Source organism: Halyomorpha halys, unplaced genomic scaffold (genome assembly GCF_000696795.3).
Source record: "Halyomorpha halys isolate HHAL.00 unplaced genomic scaffold, Hhal_1.1 Scaffold368.1, whole genome shotgun sequence".
Taxonomy (NCBI): Eukaryota; Metazoa; Arthropoda; class Insecta; order Hemiptera; family Pentatomidae; genus Halyomorpha; species Halyomorpha halys.
Window position 1 is genome coordinate 810,150 of NW_027111728.1, and position 26,807 is coordinate 836,956.

The 26,807-nt window shown below is 32.1% G+C and overlaps 1 protein-coding gene across 3 annotated transcripts in view; it reads right to left on the minus strand.

Annotated features, from left to right (window-relative positions):
* Positions 1 to 7,567: 7,567 nt before the first annotated feature.
* LOC106681833 (protein argonaute-2) overlaps positions 7,568 to 26,807 on the minus strand; it is a gene marked incomplete at its 5' end in the record, with an annotated part of 30,950 nt that continues 11,710 nt past the window's right edge. For 2 of the 3 annotated variants that reach the window (XM_067049765.1, XM_067049763.1), the window contains 3 exon segments: positions 14,338 to 14,588; positions 20,126 to 20,206; positions 21,674 to 21,777. In XM_067049765.1, the coding sequence (XP_066905866.1) occupies positions 14,495 to 14,588; positions 20,126 to 20,206; positions 21,674 to 21,777 (279 nt within the window). 3 annotated transcript variants of the gene reach the window in all.

Here is a 26,807-nt window from a genome sequence, read left to right on the forward strand (position 1 = left end):
CAATAAACAAACAATTGATTAATTTCGAAATTTCACACAAATCCTTGAATCCGCCAACCCTTGACTTAAAAAACCTGCCAGTTATTTTTCTCCTCTACTATCCCCCCCTTTTGATCAATTTAACTGGTATAAGGAGTCACCAGGTGATGAACTCGAAAGAAAATAAAAACATCTTACGAATTTCTTTGTAAGGTTTATTTTTAGGGTTTTCAGGTGCACACAATAATAATATAATACTACATGGTATCACTGTTGTTATGTAATGAATACATAATAACCTGTGAAATGTTCAAATTGTCCTTGAGGATGCCCGAATTGGCCGAAACGTTGGACTATTTATATCATAAAGAATGTTGAGACTTAATAAGGATATCATTTGATTTATTCAATAGCTAAATACCAGTCTCAAGAATTTGAATAAATTACATATTTATGATAGTTTGTCATTCCCTAGCACTTACTTTCTGAGATATACGCTCAAAAATGCTTAATTTTGGATATGTTGGTAATAAGAGCAAACATTCAGCTTTTTAACGGTTCTGTTAACGTAGGAATCGGAAAAAATGCAGTGCTGTAATAAACGATTATTTGAACAATGTACATCTGCAGAAAAAAAATCAAAGTGAAATATTTCTAATTTTTAATTTCTTTAAAAAATGGTATTTAGGGCTTTGAGACGACTCTAAAACAAAGTGGGATGAAAGTTCTCCGAGTAAATTAAAAGAAATGAAAAGATCAGTAAAACCATGGTCGACATCCTACCGCAACAGCCGCAGGGAGGAAGTTGCTCTAACCCGCTTGAGAATAGCTCATAGTCTTTTCACGCACTCTCACCTGATCAAAAAACTGCCACCTCCAACGTACAAATATTGTCAGTCCATTGTCACGATTAAACATATTTTTGAAGAATGTACCCACTATCTGCCAATAATAAACAGGATAGGACTGACCCCAAATTTATCTGAAGCTCTCACAGATGAGGAAGCTAAAATTACATTATTGTTTAAATTTTTAAAAGCACGTCGCCTTCTTTCTAAATTATAACCCCTCATCGATTTTATTTATTTTTTTTAATATATTATTTTTATTTTATTTATTATTTATTTTTACATAGTTTTTAGCATGCTATAGGCGTTGATGACCAGAGGGTTTTACGCCTTTAAGTAACAATAAACAGACAAACAATAAAACATAAGTGGCGTTGATGACCAATGGAGTTTGGCGCCACTAAACAAAAACAAACAAACGTTTAATTTCGTTTATAATTTTTTTATAGGGGAGCGATGGGGGTTTTCAGTATCTCTAAATTCTGGCGAAAGAGAACATTGTAAGAAAAAAAAACAGTACATAAATCGGTCGAGTAATGAATAAGTTTATTGTTGACAAAGATTCAACCATTTCCTTTTATATAGAGAGAGATTTAGAAAAAGTATAATCAATAATCGTTAATTAAAAAAAAAATACTGCGTGAATAAAACCGTTAGGATAGTCAACACTTGAGAATAATCAATAACCTAGAGAGGGTAATGTCCGGTCTGACATTTGGCAATATTAGCATCATTGCTCCATTACAACTAGCGGTACGGTGCGGCATTGGTTCTCTTTATAATCCCATGATTCACAAGCGAATAATATCAATTGTAGTATTTTACATATGCATTTACCAAACCTGCACCAATAATAATATTTTTTATTTGTTTAATACCAGATCGGCCTGGTGGGACTTACATGGTCAATGTAAGAGGTATATTTCTTTTCTAACAATTGATTATGGGAGGGGGGGAGTATAGTCTCATACAAAAGACGCCCCTAACTATATACAACGTTATAAATAAAAAAAAAAGATAAAATAAACAGATTAAAATAATAATTCTTAATAAAAGATGAAAGTAAAGTTAAGAACAAAAACAATGACATTTATGTATTTAACAAAACAAATAATTGATTTCTAATGTAAAAAAAAAGAAAGTTAATTTAAAGAAAAGATGAAGAGAAAGAAAAAGGGTTTAAGATAAAACTAAATTTTAGAGTAACAATAACAGAACTGAAAAATATAGAACTTATAACAGGATTCCTGCAGCAACCTGGGCTTCGGTCTTCAGGTTGTGGTTGGGTTTCCCAAGTTGTAGGCCACTGCTCCTTTAACTGTAATTGAGAGTGGAACTTTCATGAACCTTTTTTTTAATGATGTGAAGATAGTTGACCGTAGATATATAAGAGGAGAAGATTGTCGGGGGGTGCGGTCAACAGAAAAAACACAAATAAACAAACGAATTATTTATTTGTGCCGACTTTTCGACCTGATTTTTAGGTCTTCATCAAGGCTTTATAGGCAGAGATTCCTGCTAAACTGAAAAATCGGCACAAATAAATAATTCGTTTGTTTATTTGTGTTTTTTTCTGCTGATCGCACCCCCCGACCATCTTCTCCAATCCTTAATCTATGGTCAACTATATACACCTCTGATGGTTGCTGTCTTTTGGTTTTTAAAGCCCTGATGAAGACATAAAAATCGGCACAAATAAATAATTCGTTTGTTTATTTGTGTTTTTTTCTGCTGATCGCACCCCCCGACCATCTTCTCTTCTTAATCTTTTTTTGATGTAATCCTCTATTGTCTCTATTTGTATTTCCCGATAGCTGACTAATAATAATACATAATTATAATTAAATGCATCTTATTCGAACATTTTCCTTCACTTACCTACAGAACAAGGAAAAGTATTCCAATCATGAAAAACTTCGAATCCGAGTTTTCGACGCAGATACACATTTTGAGGTCCTCTTAGTTAAACAATCACACAAAATGGCCTCTTTGTATTAGTGCTGACCAGTCGAGTAAATGAAAAACATTATTAGCATTTTGATAACTTTCCTTAGAAGCGTAAAAGAGACATAAGGACTTGGATGGCATCCAGATTTTAATTACGTTTTAAAACAGGTTGATTATGTAAAGTATTCGTTTAGAGAATAAGGGGGAAAGGAATTTTTAAATAGTCGATATCCTACCAAAGGTGTTTAAAGAAAAACAAAATTATACCTGAATGATTCACACCCGATACAGCCAAACGGAATTGATATAGATACAATAAAATATATTTTTTTACTTTGTCTGCAGCTGCAAGACAGAACTATTTCAACTATATTAAAATTTATAAAATTTCTCTCGCTAGCCTCCTTAGACTCCAATAAGTATTTGCTTAATGCTTCAGTGTAAGTTACTTGACTGTGGGAATAAACTTACTGAAAAAGGAAAAGGCTAGAGAAAAAACGCATTGTGAATACGAAATCAAGACTGGCTTTACTGTTGAAAATATATATCATAATAATAATTTATTTATTTGTTTGTTTAAGGGGCAACGCCCGTACAAATATAGTTAGCATGTGAAATACATAAAATAAATAACCAATTGTAGTAATTTTACATAAATAGAGATCCTTTAAATAAACTAGTAACAAACGATATACCAAAGCAGGACTATCTACATTCGTTATAATAAAACAAAAACGTCATTTCATATTTAATAATATTAAAAAAACAAAACAAAAACTATACCTCCTATTGGTACGTTAGGTATCCTGCTCTAAGCAATAGGTTTTTCGTTACATATATAAAAAAAAGTTTAAGATCCAATCCTGAGGGTACAGACAGAAATTCATACAACTGATTTTGGTTAATATTGCTTAGTATCGGATTCGGTACTCATAATATACAGGGAAATTTATCCTCCAGTGCCGTTCCATCACAGGCTGGACAAAGCTTCTGTAATATATAGATATAGATATCTAAAAAGGATATTTGCGTGTATTATGTAATACATAAACCTTACGCTACTCATCTCTTTCACTAAGAATACCAAAGTATTCTGAGTACCAAATGAGGGTTTAGCGGTCTGCCTATAATTGGCATAGGAGAAGGATTGGCGTAAGTGGGCATTGGCCCTCCAGATGTCCACTTCTAGAGCAACCATGGCATATGCGGTATTCTCGTCGGCCGCTGTTCCTAGGTTTAGCTTGCTCGGTTTCTTATTGGTGAAGGTTGGTATCTCCTTAGCGCTATCACGGTACTCTCTTTTAATCCAGGAATTCGGCATGTTCCTCGGCCGATTGCATGCAACTTTAGTCCATCCTGGTTCTTCGACTAACAGACGAGATTCACTTCTCGAGCGTCAGCATCCGCCATGTCTTGTGAACATTCGATGAACGTTCAGAAGACATCGGTCTCTGGGTAACCTTCTCTTTTAGCTCTTTTTTTTTTCCATTGCATTTTCAGGATTGGAGCCAGGAACCCCATTCTTTCATCGAAATTTACTGTTTCTTCGATTTCTCCGTTCATTCATCATACCTAGAAAGAACTCCGACATACTTCCCACTAGATTGTCCAGGCTATCTCACCATCCTTAACATTTGGAGAATGTCTACTTCTGTTGTCCATCTCCCACATCCTTTCTTCAGTATTTCTTTGACTGTAGGCAATGGGGTTTCTTCTTCTGCTTGAATTTGATCTCGGTGAATCTCTTGATCGATCAAAGCCGAATCTTCTTCCATTCGAGTGCATTCACATGCGCTATCACCAATGTTGTGGTAAATAGTGGTGGAATTGCCACAATGGTGCTTCCGTCACTCGGATTTCGGCTCCACTTACGTGACAGAGGGAAGAAAATTATAAAAAAAAGGAAACGTAGAGGAAGAACACACTCTGAATACAAAATCAAGACTGGCTTTACAGTCGGAAATTATCCAGCTTATATAGATATCTATAAACTATTAGCTCAACTCTATCAGGTGATATCCATCCATAGTTCCAGAGAACTATATCTTTAAAGCTACCGACAACACTAAAAAACTTAAGATAACATCATTTAAAGAAGAGTGAATTTGCTGTGTATAGTAAATTTGTAAATTAGTTAGTAAATTTATTTTGAGAAATCTATATCTTCAATATTATTCGACGTACAGATCTCTATTAGCACTCAAATTCAAGCTAGTTTAATACACTATAAAGTAGTTTATAACGATTATTTTCATAAAAGTGGTAGTTTTTATGATATTTGTTTAAATAAATTGTTTTATAGCAGATTAAGTAAAATTGCAAGTGCAACAGTTACATTCACATCCGAATATCATAAAAACTACTACGTTTCTGAAGATACGTCATAAACAAAGTATGTCAAGTAAGAAGTCCAGCTAGCAGTCAATAAAGGTGCAAAATAGTTAAGATTTATTACTAAAGTTTCGCCCCACTTTGCAGGCTTCATTAAGACTAAATGTGGACAAGATACAATGTTAATATGATAAAACAATATAATATAAATAGAAAGAGTGCAAAAAGTTATATAAAAAACAGGAACGTAGTAAGCTAAAAAAAAATATATGAATATAAATGAATAGATTACCACTAAATAACAAGTCAAGAAATAATGAGCGACACAATTTAGTACAAGACCCCAAGAAGAGAAAAAAGGGAGTTATTTCACCCCAATGTTTGATTACTTTAATGAAAAATATGTATAATTACTTGTCAAAATTGATGAATCTGCCCAGTATAGATAGAGGGAAAAATGGTTCAAAACGTTAAAAATAATTAATTTTTTCAGAGCTCTATATCTTTACAACTATCAACAACAATAGAAAATCTAAGAGGGCATCATTTATCAATTATCCAGCTTATATAGATATCTATAAACTATTAGCTCAACTCTATCAGGTGATATCCATGAGCTGATATCACATTCAATCAGACCTTAACTTATAATCAAGAACATACAGAACAGAAGATGTAAAATGAGGCTAAATTGCTTTGTCCTATTTCGCTCAGATATTCCTATTTTCAGGATTACCCTGAGCCATTTTAAGCTAATACCAAAGAAGTAGTTTTTGATTAATGCCAATTTATGCTATGCTGAAATTATACACCACACCTACCTTAATTAACTCAATTAATATAGTGCTAAAGCCATACAGAAAGTATCGCCATTTTGGGTGTTTAAGGAAAAATATATATATTTACGATCTACAATGTTGCTAACCTTGAACAGACTGCACTTCATCATTGTAGAGTAATTTGCTACACATGGTGTATTATCTGCTACCTGCATCTAGTATTCAGAAGACCTTGGTAATCTTAATGGAAGAGGTGGGAGGCGTAAGACTTATCATTATAATATAACTGCATTACATTTTTAATTAATATTATTTATACAATAAGAATCCATTTTTTTTCTTTAATATGTGAGACGTACTTGTAATGATAAGAGAGCAGTTTCACTTCCTTCATGTGATGACTATGTTAAGAAGAAATTATTCATTTCTTTTTCTCGAGGTAGATAGACATCTGGGAGGCGGTCAAGGTATTAAAAAAGTAACAAAAAACTGTTTATTGTTAACCAACGTTTCGCCCCATTTTGCAGGGCTTCGTCAGAGCCGAATGACGTTCTGCAGTCAACTGATAAAGAACATCACATAAATAAATAGTTTTTTGTTACTATTTTGATACCTTTATTAACCACCACCCGGACTATCTTCCTCCAATATTAATAAGTTCTACATATATATTTTTTTTGGAGGAGTAAAAGAAAATGACTTTCTGCCTAATGTAAAACGGTTCACTTCTTTAGAATGACAGTGCATATATCCATTTAGGAAGAACAAAGACCACGGAACACGAACTGGCTGAGTTCGCAACCCCCTTAATGATTAAGGAAATAGTCCAAAAAAAGAACGAAAAATTTATCACCATTCAATTATAAGCGTTCTTAAATCTCAGTCATCTTAAATTATTACTACCTTACTGCACAGTGGCAACTTGTTGCTGAAGGTTACAGCCGCGGAGAAATTGGAACACAATTATTTAGTTGCATAGTCAGAGCCTTTTCGAGGCGAACTCATATTATATTTAATGCCATCATCTTCTTGATGTAGAGTTCTTAAAATGTTAAACTAATCCCAGTCTTAACAAAAAGGAGGCGTTAATTAATTACCTAGAATCTATCATAAGTTCTTTAGCTAAGTCATTGAGGAGTATATTAACTTCTGAGTATTGATCTATTAATCAATTAGGCTGAAAGTTTAAATTAAATGTATTATAAAAATTAAAGAAATATAATGCATAAATACATAATACTACATAAAATCTCTCACAGTTTATGTTTAGAGTTATTCCCACAGAATGAGTCTGAAATGATGTCCAGATCTCAACATGTTATTTACGATTTTTGAGGAAAAAAATTCAAATAAAACAAAAAACTGTATTTAAAAACAATGTTTTACTTTGGTGGTGAAATATTTCTTTTGTATAAAAAAAAAAAGTTAAAATTCGTCAATATCTCATGTCTCTGCTCGGACCAAGGACGGTCTTACATCAACATGAACTTTTTTTTTTTTTCAAAATCTGGGAATTTCCAGAAAGCATTTTCAGTGCTATAATTAAAAAAAACTATATTCTATATAGAAGTCAGAATATTAAAAAACGATCGATGGTATTATATTACATTAAGAGGGCATCGTGAATGCCATTGACGTCACAGACATATATTTTTTTTATTTTCTCGTGAATCAAAACAGTAATAATTTAAAATTGCAAAACAGTGCAATAAAAACGCAAAATGTGTATCTTCTTCTTCTCTATCATCCTCCTGTTTGGCATATTCTAGCGTGAATGGGCTTCCATCCAACGCTTCCAAGCCTCACAGTCCTTGCTGAGTTCCTTTAATTAGAATGACTTTACCCCAATCCTTTTTACTTAATCTTGATATAAAATGTCCTTTCGTATGACCTCTTGCTAGTGGGTCGCGCTATCATAGTCTTTCTGGGTTTGCGGTCCTCACTTATTCGACTGACTTGACCAGCTTGAACTGTCTTTTTTCTAGGGTGGATTTTAGCGCCGTAATTTTTAGCTTCTTCCTAATCCTTTCATTTCTTACGCAGTCTATTCTAGTTTTTCCTTCAACTCTTTGTAAGAATTTCAAAATATGTAAAAACACCGAAATTGCTCCTCAGAACTAGAACGAGTGACCGTGATAAGAAAAATTAACTTAATATCATGAATAGTTTAATTCATATTAATATTAATTGTTATTTTCAAACCTGTATTTTTAAATAATTATTTCATAGCTAAAACTCAAAAATTGCAAATTCGCGTCATGACATGCATATAATCTCAAAACGTGCTATTTGAAGTGATATAAGCATAATTAGCGTCAATATAACACTCTTTTCATGATTCTAGTTTCAGTCAATGTTTGATTTAAACCCAGGTAACAAAAGATACAATTACACGAAAATCCGGTATCTAATCAAGGACAGGGTCTTGATTCTACGCCATTTCAAAGACAATCGTTAATTTGAAATGTTGAAATTGTGGGCTGGAGGTCACAACTGAAATTCATTTGTAAAATCAATTAAACAACAAATACTCGGAAAAATTAATGTTTATTAATCATTTTGAGAAAACTAGCTCATTTTTTTTTTTTTTTTTGAAAACCAACTTTCCAAAACTATCTAAAAAATAAAAGACCGAGTTGAAAACATTTATGAGATAGTAGTAATTGATACAGTATAGAATGATAGCTGATAATAATAAACTTATCCTATAAGAAATTACTGTTAAGACGATAGGTGATAAATAGTAAAAGTAATAAGTAAACTATAATTATAAGTTTAAATAAATTTTATCCAATTTTAGTCTCAAAACGATTTTTTTGTTTTAAAGTCCAATGTTTCGGCCAATTCGGACATTCTCAAGGACAATCCATCACAAACAGCTTTTATTATGCACATGATCTTTGACAATTTTGAACAAATAACAATATTATTAATAAATTATTATTATTATTGGCGTGACAAACTACGGAGGTCGTGTGTTTCTTGCCTAGAATTTTTCTTAGGGTGGGTGGGTTCGTTACTCCCACACCCACTTTTTGTGAGTGCCACCCATTGGCTAATGGGCCTTACAAATGCCCGGAGGGAGGATACGAGTTTTGTATAATTTTATGCTTGAAAAACCCCCGGGTAGGGCCGGGCTCGAGCTCACAACATTTGGGTTGGTAGACAGGCGCGTTACCACGCTGCTACCGTCATCCGCTAATATTCTTTGTGAATATACAGCCAATAAAATTTTCACCCATATTTTACCGCCGAACATTCTAAAGAACGATTGTAATCATATATAATTGCCTCAATAGACACTTAGTTTGAGCAAGGTCCCCTCTCACATTTAAATAGAAATTCACGATGTCATCTAATGGTAGATATAAGTTAGCTTGTGTAGCCATTTCGGCATACATAACGAAAACAAGAGTGAAAACAGTCTCAAGAGCCTCATTAGTTTTTTTTTTTAGTGAAGAGTTTTCTGGCTGAGATCCACAATTCACGATGAGTGAATAAACTATACCCCACTCAGGTGAAGGGACGAAGGCAGGATGAAAGAGGGAGGATAACACGGGAAGAGGATATCATCGAAGATCTAGCCTTCTTGCAAAGAAGATCAACCATCAAGTAACTTATATAATCCATTATTTTATGTAACCCATAATCAAAATTAATTTAACTAACCCTATTGTATAACTCTTTTGCTTGAAGAAGTTTGTCGGGGGGTGCGGTCAGCAAAGAACAACATAAATAAACAAAACCATATTTATTTATTTTGGTTTTGTTTATTTATGTTGTTCTTTGCTGACCGCACCCCCCCGACAAACTTCTTCAAGCATTAATCTACGGTCAACTATCTACACCTCATTATAACTCTTTTGTTTATCCTCATGTAATTAATTGTTATTTAAATCATTTCAAGATTAGAGACTTATTTCCGTATACCACCATTCCTTATTTATTGTAAAATCCATCAAATACAGCCCACTCCATTTATTAAAATCACCTTTATTACCTGCATATTACAATTAATTTGGGAAATATCCCCAACTATTACTCCGGGGAATACCTAAATAATACATACTTATTGGACCAATATTAGTATTGATACATGAAATAGTTTTTGTATTTAATTTTTAATTATATTACATCTACATCTTAACAGTAATCAAATATCATCCAGTACTCCTCCAATATTAATTTATCAATTCATCATCAACTACTATGTCGTTGTATAATATAATATTTATGCTTTCGATGGGAAATTTTTAATTGAGTATTTTCATTTTCTTCAGCTTGATTAGACTACTTTTACACTAAAAGTCTGAAATAAAAACTACACCTTGCTGGGAAAAATGAAAGATGTACCTGGATTGAGAAATAGATCAGTTAAATCTAAGATGAAACATTATAACTTTCGGCTAGAGGAATTATTAACAACAATCGTGTCAGTAGGTAATGATCACAAAATTTATAACACAAATAGATTATAATAGCATTAGGCCAGTACAGAACCGGTCATTTATAAAATGATTGGCCTCCTAACTCAATTTAGACGGATAGATCTAAATGAAAGAAAACTGACTAAGCATTTTTAATTCCAAATGTCTAATAAATTTCGCCGAGTCATTTTCGACTGCTAAAAGGAAAAAAAATCAGCAGTAGCAATCAAGGAAGCAAAGTGGTTTTTAAAAATAATTTCTATTTTAAAAATAATAGGAATAGATAAGCTCCAGGTCTTAAAAAAAAACAATATCCGCTTTTCTCAAATTAAGATGCTTCTACAATATTACTTATAATTCTTCTGTTGTCCAGAAAGAAAAATAAAATCTCTTTGTAAGGCTGTATGTTTAATTAACTTCACAATATTTCGCTGCTAAGGCGAATGAAGACAATGGAACCACGGCTATGTCTGTCAACGAAAATAAGAAAAACAAATAGTACAAGAGCACAAGAGGAGAAAAAAAGGCAGTTATTTCACCCCTATTTCTTATTACTTTAATGAAAAATATGAATAATTAATAGTCAAAATTGATGAGTCTGCCAAGTATAGGTAGAATGAATAAAAAATGGCGGCTGTATCAAAACCTTTAAAAAAATTAATTTTTAATCCAGAGAACTATATCTTTAAAACTACCGACAACTCTAAAAAACTTAAGATAACATCATTTAAAGAAGAGTGAATTTGCTGTGTATAGTAAATTTGTAAATTAGTTAGTGAATTTATTTTGAGAAATCTATATCTCCAATATTATTCGACGAACAGATCTCTATTAGCACTCAAATTCAAGCTAGTTTAATACACTATAAAGTAGTTTATAACGATTATTTTCATAAAAGTGGTAGTTTTTATGATATTTGTTTAAATAAATTGTTTTATAGCAGATTAAGTAAAATTGCAAGTGCAACAGTTACATTCACATCCGAATATCATAAAAACTACTACGTTTCTGAAGATACGTCATAAACAAAGTATGTCAAGTAAGAAGTCCAGCTAGCAGTCAATAAAGGTGCAAAATAGTTAAGATTTATTACTAAAGTTTCGCCCCACTTTGCAGGCTTAAGATACAATGTTAATATGATAAAACAATATAATATAAATAGAAAGAGTGTAAAAAGTTATATAAAAAACAGGAACGTAGTAAGCTAAAAAAAAAATATATGAATATAAATGAATAGATTACCACTAAATAACAAGTCAAGAAATAATGAGCGACACAATTTAGTACAAGAGCCGGGAAGAAAAAAAGGAAGTTATTTCACCCCAATTTTTGATTACTTTAATGAAAACTATGTATAATTTATAGTCAAAACTGATGAATATGCCAAGTATAGAATAAAAAATGACGGCTGTTTCAAAACGTTAAAAATAATTAATTTTTTATTCAAAGCTCTATATCTTTACAACTATCAACAACAATAGAAAATCTAAGAGAGCATCATTTAAAGTAGAGTAATTTCTATAAAATGTAAGCTCTAATAGAGCTATTTACGTTCAATAGGTCTCCAGATAGCTTTTTAACAAGCAACATTTCATAAAAATGTTGTATGGAACGTACTGAAATATCAGTAGTAAGTTAATTTATTTTGAAAAATCTATATCTGAAGAACCATTTGACGTACAGATGTCTATTAGCACTCAAATTAAAGGAATTTTAATTTACTATAAAGTAGTTTATGAAGTTTATTTTCGTAGGAGTAGTAGTTTTCATAAAATTTGCTAAAATAAATTGATTCATATTTGTTCGGACAAATCTTCATTTATCAATTTATATTCATTTGTGAATATCATAAAACCTACTACCCCTACGAAGATAAGTATCATAAACTACTTTATAGTAAGTTAAATGTTCTTTATTTTGAGTGTTGGCAGACGTATATACATCTTATGGATCTAGAGATATATTTTTTTAAAAATCAATCATTTTATACAAACAACTAGAAATTCACTGTTTGTGAATTTATTATGTCAAATATCATAAAAACTAATCCTACAATGATAAACATTATAAACTATTTTATAGTAAATTCAAATAGCTTTAATTTGAGTCCTGGCAGACATCTGTACGTCCAATGGTTTCTGAAATAAAGTTCTTCATAAATCAAACCTATTGTCCGAACAACTATAAATCAATTTATTTTAGCAAATATCATGAAAACTACTATTCTTATGAAGGTAAAGGTCATAAACTACTTTATAGTGCAATTATTTAGCTTTAATTTGAGTGCTAATAGACATTTGTACGTCGAATTGTTATTGAGATATAGATTTCTCAAAATAAATTAACTAACTACTGATATTTCAGTACATTTTTATGAAATATTCTTTTTTAAAAGGCTACATCTCAAGAACTATTGGACGTAAATAGCTCTATTAGGGCTAATATTTCAGCAAATTTACTCTTCTTTAAATAATGTTCTTTTATACTTTCTAGTGCTGTTGGTAGTTTATAAGATATAGAGCTCCGAATGAAAAATTAATTTTTTTTTTAAGGTTTTGAAACAGCCGCCATTTTTTATTCCCCCTACCTATACTTGGCAGACTCATCAATTTTGACTAGTAATTATACAAAGTTTTCATTAAAGTAATAAAAAATTGGGGTGAGATAACTGCCCTTTCTTCTTCACTGCTCTAGAGCTAATTGAGTAGAAGTAGTTGTTTTATTATATTTAGTGTATGTAATTTAGCTCTGATAAAACCTTGTAAAGTGGGGCGAAACTATGGATTATCTTCCTACAATTACAACGTACAGTCAACTATTAATCTCCCATCATGATAACTCGGACATAAGTCCGCTAATTATTTTATTAAATTTAAAATGTTAGTTACCAATAAATAGTTAATCACTATCAACTATCTTGATAGTCCTAAGTTGACGTAAAATTAAAAGTTTTAAAAATTAATGAAATTGAGACAAGATAGGGTGATTTGACCGTTAGTAATGACCTGGGCAAAATAGCCAGCAAAAGTTTTTAAATAATTGGATGTGAAGTGCAAATTTATGTTTAAGATTGTCCTTGAAGATGGCAAAATTGGCCGAAACGTTAAACTGTTAATGAAATAATAAAGAATCTTGGGACTTACCAAGGATATCAATTAATTTATTTAAACAATTAATATTTAATTAAAGTATGTATGATATTTACTAATATACAAAACAGAAGTATTAAAAATAATGTTTAGACGTATAAATAGCAAATGGCAAAGGCTTTGGCTTGGTGTCTAGAGGGTTTGAATTTTTTTTTTTTAATACAAATATTAATAACTAACAATAAAGAATATTATTTGATTATATTAAAGTGCAGCGATACAATTAAAAACTAATACTGCATAATTTTTTATAACACAGCCTTCATAATTTGGTTGCCAAGGGCCTCAAAAAGCATACTTACCCTAATGTTAGTGTTATGTTTATTACTCTTTAACCAAAACTATTTTTTGAACTTTGATTTTTTAAACCATCTTTAATGTTAAAAGAAGTTCAAAGACATTTTTCAAAAATACCATTTATCTAAATAAAAATCAGACCAATTTGGACATATGGAATTGAGCTATGGTATGGGGATCTACCAAACCATCAAATTCCTCCCGCATCCAATCGTTACAATCCAAAATCCTATGTAAAATCCTTGATGCTCCTTATTACGTTACAAATAAACTCGTCCACAAAGACCTTAACATCCCATTTGTTGCAGATTTGGCCCAAAACAGATATGCGTGTTTTCATTCCAAACTCCTTACCCATCCTTGACAATCCTTCGAGTCGTCTGAAAAGAAGATGGCCACGGGACCTTCTAATTTAAATTAATGCCAATGGTGGTTCCTTCCCAAAATTTTCAAGTGTAAATGAAAGATACAACATATTTACTTATTGTATTTATTATTTGTACAGTTGTAAATCACATTAAATAAATAAATAAAAAAAAATCTAAATAAAAATACAAATAATAACGCATTTATACGTGCTTAATAGTTTATTTAATTATTTTAGGATATGTCATATACGTTATTAGATTATATCCCCGTCTAAAACATTCTATATTTTTCAATGACAGTTAATGGAAGCTAAAACAATATACAAATTCCTATTTTTATAGTTTCAGTCGCCTTTAACCGTGTTCAGGTTACACGAAAAACATTGGGTTGTGTTGAAGGAGGGCGTTAACGTTCAAAATTTCATCGATAGTCTTGTTTACTTCTTCTTCGTTTGAAAAACTCCTAAAATGGTAATGATAATGAACTCAAATGCGATAACTTTAAAGTAACAAATGTTATACTTAAATACAATAAAGTAGTTTGATTTAGAAAATGAAAAAGAAAGTATGACAAACGATAAAGCCTCGGAAAATAGGACAAAAAAATAAACAGCAAACATTTTATAATAATTTGCAATAAATATGCATAAAACAATATCTTATTAGTGTGATTGGGATGAGTAATGATTATAGTTTGAGAATGGCCAATGAATTAGGGCCGAAACGTCATAAAAATGTTTAAAATAATGTAGAACTTTTTAAAAAATATTTATTCTTATATAGTTTTATAATAAAGTGGTACACCTGACTTTCCTCAATGATTTTGAGTGATATATATTAATTAAAGATGAACCCCATAAAAATACTAACAATAAAAATAATGTTCTTTACAAATAAAATTTCGAAACTATTATAATACAATAAATTATATATTAATAAAAAAAACTTAGATAAATAAAATTGATAATGGATTTGAAGAGGGGATGAGGAAAGTTGATATTTTGGAGAGGGGTAGTTTCTATTTTGTGTTCTAATCCAGCCTTTTTTTTTTTTTTTTTTTTTTTTTTTTCATACCCTCCTATAATGATGTTATTGAATATCTGGTACATACATATAGGAGGTATGCTATATGTATATCTGGGTGTTAATGATACCTTGGATTGCCTTTTGGCATTATAAGGTTAGGTGAGGGGTCCATTGAAGGTTGTTACTTGGTTGTCTGGCGCTAGTGGATGATTTCTAATCCAGCCCTCCGTGGTAGGTAGCCTTACTTATCTGACTTCTCAAACAGACAATTATAGCGAGTAGGTTGGTCTATGTACGACATGTCACAGTCTCACAAGAGGAGATCATAACAAAAAAAAAAGGCAATGCTTACCTAGGAGCCGCCCCACTAAGACCCCCAACTGTCCTATATCACTTTTGAAATATTTGCTTAGAACGGGAAGAGGAGACTTAATATAGTTAAATAGAACAATATTTAAAAAGGGCCTGAAATTGAAAAACGGCGTGTTCACGATTGCCTTTTTCTATTATTTCGACTTAGACCTTCATTCAAACAGCTTAAATTTCGCAACTGAGTGATTCCCCAAAAAATGTGCGTTTTTTATACGTCTCTCTCGGGTCAGCTCGCTTCTATTTTACAACATAATATATGCCATCCATATATTTTCAACAGCCTAATGGAAAATTGATACATGTAGTCTAGATGGCGAATTTGGGGAAGGAAAAGGGGAAATTACTTGGAAGTTCTTCCTGGCTGAGTCCGATGAACTCGCTGTCTAATTATAAATGCACCTTCCCCCCTCCCAGGCTTGCTGAAGGGTGTGTGTAGGATTGAACGCCTAACTCACATATTTTTTAGCTTACAAAATTCCACAACCATATAACCTCGAGATGTAAAAACGCTCATTATCCGGAAGTAAACTGATCACCTATTCGGGTCTCCTCCGGTTGAGGACTGGATTCGTAACGCGTGTTGGAAATCAGAGACATAAATATAGGTAAAAGGAACATAAGAAGTTTGAATATTGTAGGTGAGATAAAGTCGGTCGACGCTGAAAGATAAAATTTAGATGTCGTGGCACTGCAAGAGGAGCTGTCCAAAGGACGTTAAAGGGAATTATACTATCTGTAACTGAGGAAGCTCTAATAATTGTTTAGGCACTGGTTTTCTGATTAGGAATAAATAGCTTTCCGCATTGAGGGATCTGAAACGCAGATGCGAACGCAAAGGTGGGAAGAGAAAAAGCATATAGGTATATACATATGTACATAAGATGTAGTGTATACATATTTTACGTCTAATGTTAAGTAAAGTCAAAAAACGTCAACTGTTGCCATGAACAGAACAAAGACATTGAAAGTTGAACACTAAAATATGAATATTGTAAAAAATATTTTAAAAAAGTCAATTAATATCAATTATTTCGAGAAAAGTTAGGATTTACCCCACAACTTATAATTAAGAATTATTTACGATTCATAAATGATCCCTTTCCAATATAGAGCTACTAATTAGCATTTTAATATATTATGTTAATAAATAACATTTATTTAATCATGTGTATGTAAACTGCATATTTCATAACTTCTAATTCATAAGTTTAAATATTTAATATTGGATAATTACCGAAACAATGCAGTCTATATAAAACAAAAAACGATTTTCATGCACTTTTTAATAATGTACACCTGGAATATGAACTTACAAAACGTGTTATTGAATTAATGGATTATTATTAACTGCGAGCACACATGTGTCATCGGCATACGTGGTGGGGATAGTGTTAGAATTGGTTGAGATGTCAGCTGTATAGACGGTGTAGAGGATGGGACCGAGGATACTGCCTTGAGGAACACCAGCGGACTGAGAATAGAGGGATGAATAGGAACCATTGTGGTTTAGTTGGAATAATCTATCAATGAGAAAGGAACGAATGATGAGAAAGTATGTAGGAGGTAGGAATTTACGGAGTTTGATCAAAATCCTGTTCTACATTGAAAAAGACTCCCGTGCAGTATATTCTGCGTTCCAAAAAAGACGAGACTACGTCCACCACACGATGGCATTGCTGGATAGTAGAGTAGGATGTTCGGAATCCAAACTGGTGATCAGAGTTGGGAATACTAAAAATATTTTAATATAATTTTGGGAAATCCGGTCAAAATTGCTGGCAAGTATTTTACTATCCCTTCCCCTTCCAAATAAAATAAACGCCTTTACTCAAAAACCCAAACGTTGGGGACAAGGATGATCAGTTCCAAAGTCATCCATACCAGCTTATATCTTTTCTGTGATGAAGAAAGTTCTGGATACCATCTCGATAAGACGTTTGCGAACAATTAAGACAGAGCAAACCATACTCGGTAAGTTGGATTGACTAGGGTGACTAGGGACAAATGAAGTACTGAAAATGTTGAGGATACTGGGCGGCATGTCATATTCCTCGAGATATCCTTCGTCTTCGACAATACATGGTGGATAAACGAGCTGCAGCTTAAGATTAGCCCTGGGTAAAACAATACAGCCAGCTATATGTCTGAGTACAACGTGAGGCTCCGTCCTTTATCATTTTATGAAATATTTTTGTGAAGTGGGAGGGGTTTAAAGTTTTGGGTTTTGGGCGAATTTTTCCTAGTAGGAAGGTTTCTTAAAGCATAGACTAGAACAATTATATATTTTCTGATCGATATGTCTGCAAAAATTTTAGTAGATAAAGAAATCAATCGATATCATAAAACCAGTCTATAGGTTTCTGTAATCGGTATGGCGGGTATAGTAGAGCTTCTGCTTTGTTCTGCGACTGACAAAGCTGTCTCGTCACGGGTTAAATCAGCCTTATGTAAATATCGTTTGGTAGCGATATATTAGAAATGCCCTTCAAGGCTATCAATGGGGTCACACAATAAATGCGAGATATAAAGCCATTATGCAAATATATGTAAATCTAGATAGAGAGGCTAGCCGCGAATAGGCAACTCATTTCAGAAGCGGTTACTTGCAGTAATGCAAATAATTTTGTTCAACAACATTGAAATAAACCATTATTTACTAGTAATGAAAGGTAAATAACAGACGCTTCAGGAGTGATACCTCGTAAATTCGGGGGGGGGGAGGGGGGAGGAGGAAAGTGTGCTAGTTCTTCATATTAGAGACATCTCGAAATCAAAAGCTATTTTTGATATATGCAAATTTCCTACAAAACAGCGTCTCTAGAATGATATAATGGTTTAATTGAGCTATGAACCATATAGCTTACGCAAAGTAATATGTTTTATTATTACAATGTTTGCCGAAAACTATTGCATTATATTACATTCCCAATTGCTAAATTTAGGGATACAGATAGATTAATTCAATACTAAAAGAAAGATGGTCCGGGTATGCTCAATAAAATAAAAACTCGAATAGCCACAATGCTGTTTATCATGAGCCAACGTTTCTTCCCACGTTGCAGAGCTTCATCAGAGCTAAAAAAAAAAAAAAAAGATGGAAACACATAAATGGGCTAAAAATAAATGAACATTTTTTTTAAATGTTCCCTGTCGTCATGAGAAGATTTAAAGATAATGAAATCCCCGAATTCTCAAGAAGAAAAAAAAGTTATGAACAAAATTAAAATTTTTTTGAATGGAAAATGGTCCGGGTGCGGTAAAAAAAAACTCAAATAGTAGATAATTATACTATTTTATTGAGCCAACGTTTCGCCCCACGTTGCAGGGCTTCGTCAGGGCTGTTTTGACGGCATTCAAAAACAAAGTGAAATTTTTTACTAGATTAAAATTTTTTTGTGTGTAGCTCAGAAAGTTTTGTTTTTTTTTCTTGTCAATTATTTACCAATCGATTTTTCTCATTCCGTAGAATATAAAACAATATCACAGGTTCCAGTAAACGATGTTATATTCCCAAAAAAAATTCAAATCATAATATGGCTTGGGATAAAGTAGCAAAAATTTTCGCTTTTTAGTCTTATTTGTGAATTTGGGGCTTAAATATTTTGTTTTCCGACTTCTTCATAAATTCGTATTTAATGGTTTCGAATATAAATTTTGTTTCACCACTAAAAAATAATTTTTTTTAAATAGTTTATAAGATAGTTGATCTAAAATTAAAAGTTTTAAAAATGAATGAAATTTTGACAAAGTAGACTTGTAATTAATGACCTGTGCAAAACGTTTTTAAATAATTAGAATTGAGATATTAATCAATATTCAAGATTGACCTTGAGGATGGCCAAATAGGCCGAAACGTTGGACTGTTAATGATACAATAAAGAGTGCTGAGAGTTAACATGATTACAAATTGATTATTTTGATTGAAAAAAATTAAATGTGTACCACTACAACCCATGAAGGGTACATGAGCCCAAGAGGAGAAAAAAAGGCAGTTATTTCACCCCAATATTTGATTACTTTAATGAAAACTATGTATAATTACTAGTCAAAATATATGAGTCTGCCAAGTATGGGTAATAAATTAACTAACTACTGATATTTCAGTACATTTTTATGAAATGTTGCTTTTTAAAAGGCTATATCTCGAGGACTATTGGACGTAAATAGCCCCATTATGTCTCATATTATAGAAAATTTACTCTTCTTTAAATAATGTTCTTTTAGATTTTTGAGTGTTGTTGGTAGTTTTTAAGATATAGAGCTCCGAATGAGAAATTAATGTTTTTTAAGGTTTTGAAACAGTCGCCATTTTTTATTCCCCCTACCTATACTTGGCAGACTCATCAGTTTTTACTAGTAATTATACATATTTTTCATTAAAATAATAAAAAATTGGAGTGAGATAACTGGCTTTTTTTCTTCCCGGCTTTTGTACTAAGTCGTTGAAGACTAAGATCATTGGTTGGTCTATCGATTCTATACGATATAAACATAGAATTAATATAGATTAGGAGATTACTTATAATTATCACTTTTAATGTTTTTTAAAACCCCTATTTGAATTCAGTTAATTTAACTAGATAATAATCGATAATTACTTACCTATCGAAGTATTTCTGAGCTCTATGTGTCGCTAGGCGAGCATAATACACTTGAACAGGAAATGGCACCGTATGAGTACACCTAAAATCCAGTATTAAAATAATTTTAATCAATAAGGATATAAAAAAATATTATTAATAATAAGGAAAAATATTGTTTAAATATAATGATTTGTATCCAATTCAAGTCTCAAAACACTCTTTATTTCTTTGAAACCCAACGTTTTGGCAAATTATGCTAGTTATGCTATAAAGTTCAGGATTTGTTTTCTATTTCTTTTTGAGAAGATCCTTGCAAAATGTATTTTTTTGAATTGGAAATTTAAACTGTAAAAATGACTTAACTACCTATTCCAAGTCAATTGGATAGGAATTATTTTTAAACCCTTCCGTTGGACTCTGTAATCTGCATTTCCAAATGAGTCGTGTCAGATAATGAAACAGTTTAAGAATAAAAAAAGTATTTTTTTTGTTTCTTGTTGCCAAGGTTTTTTAAACAATTTTCTCAAACGAACCCTTGTCACGCCATTTCCTTAAACCTATTAACAAAGAAAAAAGTCCGACGGATAAACATCCGTTTGTAGCAAACCATTATATGAATAATTATTAATATTTTATTTTTGTGAGTTTTAATGATGATAGTCGTAGTAGAAGCTCATTAATGGAGTTTATGGAGTCCAAAAGGAACAAAAATAAGGTTGAATTCAAAAATAAAATCTATTTATTAATGATTAGATTGCAAGAATCATGAATGAATAGTGATGCGCAATATTTGTTATAAGGCTGCGTTTTAAAAAAAATAATATAAACTATAAATGGTTTGACTAAAAATCTATACCTCCCACCACATACTAATCAGTCCATGATATAAATATATATATATACATATAGATAGGATATATATACACTACCATCTATTAGCAATGATACAAACATTTTTTTTTCTTACTTTGTCTTTTTTTCAAACACTAATGAACTATAAACTAAATACAATATATTGCAAACATTATTATTTTTTTAAAAACAATTATTTTTATTTATTTTTTTTCACCTTCTTCTTTTCTTACAGAGCCATATTATATTTTCTCTATTCATTCTGTCTTTTTTTTTTTTTTGTTCTCAACCCTATCTACAATATTCACTTTCTCATACCTCCCAACTAAAGCGATCCGTCACACAAATGCAATGTAAATTAAAAGATATTTTCATTTAATAGAAGTATACAAATTAATCAACAATAAAATAGCCACAACAGGAGTATAATTTTAAAAAAATTATTAAAAAAATATAAAAAACTAATAAATAAATTTATAAAACAGCATTGGAGTGAGATAACTGCATTTTTTCTCCGCTTGGGCTCTGGTACTACTACTTGACGAGGCTGGGTGGATCTCGGAGGGCTTACGAACCAACAGATTTGACTCACGCCCACAGCAACAGAATGAATTATTATCTGTCGATTCGAGCCCGGGTCCTTGGAATTAGTATATGTATATATTATTGGGGAGTAAAAATCATTGTAGGTACATTAAGTAATAACCATAATCACCTGCAGCTCAAGTGGCAAAGATAAAATGTAATTTCTTGAATGTCATCTTCAGAAAGATGAGACTCATCCATCAATAGGTGATATTTAGTAGGCCTTGGCGTACCCTGCAATTATAACAGCCTAGGTAGTAAATTACTAACAATCACGAACGTCTCATTCATTTAAAAAGATTTAAAAAATAGAATAATAACGTGTCTTCAATAACAACTAATGAATCATATATAAACTAATTTTCAATAAGACTTCCTAACTAAAACATACGATAAAAAGTATTATATCTGTTTCTAACGTTGAATAAATTTGCTAATATTCGAGCACTAATAGAACTCTTTTCCTGAGATATATTTTTTCAAACACCAATATGTTTTGCAAATAACGAAAAATCAGTATTTTGTAAATTTATTTTGGCAAATATCATGGAACTACTACTCATACAAACTATGTTCATCAAAATTAATTCACAAAATGTTGATTTATCCTTGTTCAGGGAAAACGTATAGATTATTAAAAACTATAGCTACCATTAATCGTACATATGCCTACTAGCACCCAAATTAAAGCTATTAAAATGAACTATAATGTAATCTATAAAGTTTATCTTCGTAGTAACAGCTGATTCCATGTTATTTGCCAAAATCGATTCACAAAATATTACATTTTGGCTATTTGGATTAAATTACTTTTTGAAAAAACTGTATCTCAAAAAAATTTAACGTAAAGAGTTCTAATAGCTTGTATTTTAGAAAAATTACCCTACTTTCAATAATGTGCTCGTATAGTCCTAAGAAAAATTGAACCTTTTTCTAAAAGAAAATATAGCTCAATTTTTTTATTACTTGAAATAACTCAAAAAACAAGTATTTTGTAACTTCTGGAAAAGCCATAATTTTTTATTCCCTCAGAGTCTTCATTTCAGCCAAAAAAAATGGGTAAAATAACTTCTCCTTTTGGTCTGTTGTACTATTGGATTACAGCAAGTAAAACATCTGGACAAATATAACCTTCATAAAAATAACAGTGATCTACAGCTTAACCCTTTCAAGACCAACTGGACACTGTGTGTGCAATGTATTTCGAATCATAAAGACTGACTGCACACCTTGGGTGCAATGATCTTAAATTGCAATTATCAGTCAGTATGGAAGAAGCGGCCAATAGAACAAGACTGGTTTAAAACAAAGTTTATCCTAGAAGTGTATATAAAAATAAAATTTGATAATGGTTTCAATTTAGCTCCTAAAATGAGTACTGTACAAAAAAAGTAATGGTCATTCTTCCAGGAAAATTCATTATCTTGTACTGCGTCTTAAAAATTTATGTTATAATATAATATAATGTTGTAATATAATTTATGTTTATATAATTTTATTTATATTGTCCATCTGCAATCCGTCCCCCTTAATACCTGCACACACGCCATGCAATTATCTTATGTGTACAAAGCGACTGATTTCTATTACGATAAGCAACATAAAGCAAACAAATATTTTGAATTCTGGGATGGTTCCAAAAATATGTGCTGTCTCGAATGGGTTAATACAAATATTCGTCCATGTTTCAAATAAAAAAAAGACGATGATAACCATTACCAATTTTTCGCCATGTAAATCAAATTAAATAATTATTACTATACAACCATGGTTACCGTACATAATTTTATTAACTGCAAAAGTGAACCCGGTATAATTCAAACGGAAAGATTACACAGAGCAGAATCGGGCATTCTTTATGTATAAAAAACAAAAAACTATTCTTTGCATCGTGATGCAAATTGATTGTCGTGAATTATAGATAGCCCTCTACGATTACGGAGTATGAGGAGCAATTTAATTTTCAAGGTGAGCCGATATAAGAGTCTGCCTCTCGCCAACAAGGAAAATATTCAACTGGATCACGCGGACGAGGCGTATTAGTGATAATAACTAAAGACAAATTTAAAACACCTTAATAACCAAGACAATTTATAGCTCTAGAATAGAATCAGTGTTAGCATTTAAAAAAAGCAAATAAAAATGTGAGGCTCTATTACAATTATCTCCATAAACTAGACCTTCCATAATATTATTTACGCGGAGCAATTTTTTGGATAGAAAAAGTATTACTAAAGAAAGAACTCTCTTAAATCAATTATATCCACAACAATAAGGGTAGGTTATACACACTGTCACTAAATTAGAGGGAACATTATAATGGAGGGGATAACCTGGCAGGAAAAGTGAAGCAAAAGGTTCATGATGTACCAGGGGCGTAGCAAAGGAGTAGAGGAAGAGTACGAGCTAATCACTGGCTGCCTTCTGTTTCAGTTTAGTTTACAATGGCGAACATTCCTATTAACCTTAAGTAAATCTAGCCTTCCTGCGCGGGGCTTTTCTGGCTTCACTTTTGCTTTGAAGGGGAGTAGGGTAACGCACCCCTCTTGACAACATAGAGGTGTCATAACCCTTTTTTTTTTTTTTTCCGGCTAAGAACCGCGGCCACAGAGGGCCTATTGTACGCCGTCCCTGCTCTGCTCAAAACAGGCCAATTTCCTTTGCAAATCTGGACACTGTATAAGGGTCCACTGTCTCGCAAAGTTTGGGATCCAAGATACGATCCTTCCCAAAGATGAGGAATCGTGTTCTTGCCACTACATCACATCTGCAAATGATTTAGTAAGCAGTCTCTTTATCCTTCCTGCGGAACCTGCAGATAGGTGAAATAATTGATCTATTATCAGTCTCATTTTATAGAGATGCTTATTTAGCTGACAGTGTCCCGTATATAGACCTGTCACCCATCTTAAGATACTCCTATCCATATTAAGAAGACAGTTACTTCTTTTCGGGTAGGATCCCTTGAGGAACATTGTTGATTGTTCCATTCCTCTGGTATTTCTCCAGAGTAACCCAGCCTTGCTCTCAGCAATCTTTTTGATATACCTCTTCGCATGGCTGAGACTAATCCCGCATATGAGGTCATGCCATAACCCTTAACTCCTTCTAAGAAAAAATGTTGCTAAAGGAGGAATCGCCCCTGGAAGGCAACTTTACGTTCAAGTTAATAGGGATTTCGCACATTAATGTAATAATCAACAAAACCGTTCATTTAATCGCAAATGTGAAGAGAATGGAAGTTTTAGTAAATGGTATTACCAATAAATAGAAAAGATATATATTTAATGAAAATCCATTAAACCGTTCTCAAGAAATTCGTCCTTCTTTCTCTAATAATCCATATATAGATTTTATATATATATATATATATATATATATATTAATTAAATCTGTACTGCTACAACCCATGAAGTATCTGGGGTGCAGTACTTTGTAAGGAAGTACTCTTACTAGACCAACGGTTGTGCTGGGAAGTGTAGTACTAGGGTACCTACTTCATGAGGCTCGATGAACCTCTGAAGGCTCCAGAATCCACAGAGTTGACTCAATGGCTCAGTGAAAAATATAATTATTATCTGCCACAGCCCGATTCGAACCCGGGTCCTTGGAGTTAGTAGTCCATTACCTTACCAATGACCTATCCACTCCCAAAAATTATAAACATATATAAAAAAAAATTTTATTTAATTTGGTGATGGTGTATGAATATATGATGAAGTTAAATTTCAAACGATTTAAACAAAAATCTGTAGAAATGGGATTTAATTTAAGTAATTTACTTTGTAAGAGATAGATAAAGCGCCAACTGGAGGAAATTGGCAGAAAACAGAGGGGGAGAGTTCATTTCGTCGTAGTTCATTTTGGGGAGAGTTCACCATCCCTAACCAAAGATGATTTATTTCGTAATGATCGCGACATTCTTCACAATAGACAAAAATGTTATTATTTTTAAATTGAAACTCGTAATACTTTAAAGAATTCTGATTCATTCAATCAACTGATCTACAATCCATTGGCTAAAAGGTTTTCACAGTTTTCTTGTTTGTTTAATTCTACTCAGCTTATGAGGAGTGAAATTGTAATCAATGTTAAGTTCCTAATTTCATTTCTTGTTTAACGAATCATTACTTTGTTTTAAAAAAAAAAAAAAGTAATAGCTAAATAATCTAAATTTTTATTTATCTTCTATTATAAATAAAGGGGGGAGGGCGAATTAAAAATAAAGAACTGACGTCTCTTATATATTAGTTTAGTACCACTTACGTGCGTAAAATCCCGCGGGTTTGAGTAACATGTGTAGTAATAACCATGTGTTTTATTTGTTGTTTGCTCATGTCTCGAAAACTATTAGGTTTGATGAAAAACAGTTTAATTGACAAAAAAAAAAAGTTATGTCCAAATTTAAAGAACATAACATTTCCTACAGAAATGACCATATAACTTGTTTCTAAACCTTGTAGTATTTGGTAGTGAACACTGCCGGGGAGGACTAGTCCGGCAAGTGGGTATAGTGGTCCCTCTTACCAACCCCTCGCGGCTACTTTGAAGTTGCTGCCGGGTACTAACCAAGGTCAATGTCAAACCAAGGGAGTGTCAAGATACATTTCTCAGGACCATAGAAAAATAAATGTTAACTGTCCATGTTGGAATCGAACTCACAAAGTTCCGGAGCAGGCGCTCTAGTACACACTCCCCAACGCGCACGGATGTCAAGTCTACCAAGTAGTTAATAATAAACCCCAATGAACCCCTGACAATAACCTCCATATTCATAGAATTTTTCTTGACCCATACAGTTGACAGTGGTTTGGGTTCCACATAAAACTGTTTAATTCCTGATCTTATTGCCTTTAACTGTAAAACATAAGGAAGCTAAATAAAATATAGACCACCTTACAGTTATATTTTCTTTTCTTTTTTTTTTTTTTGGGCCCCCTCCTAAGACAATTTCTAAGTCCACTCGTCACACTCTCGATAATAAATTTATAGTTTTTGAAAGTGGCGGAAGAATGGGGTTGCTGAAGGAGGAAATAGAATAGAAAAATGAACTCTTAGTCGGTCGAGGCCCCTCAGCGACCAACACTAGAGGTACAAGGACACCTCCTCGCCAAACCGGCATCTCTCCCAATCTCTCTCACATCCTTCTCTTTCTTTTTCTTATATCTTAATTAACAACATAGACTAGTTGTGGTAAACACAATATCTCAAAAATATGATCAAATATTACTCAAATCTGAGTATTTAAACCATAAAATAGCTGT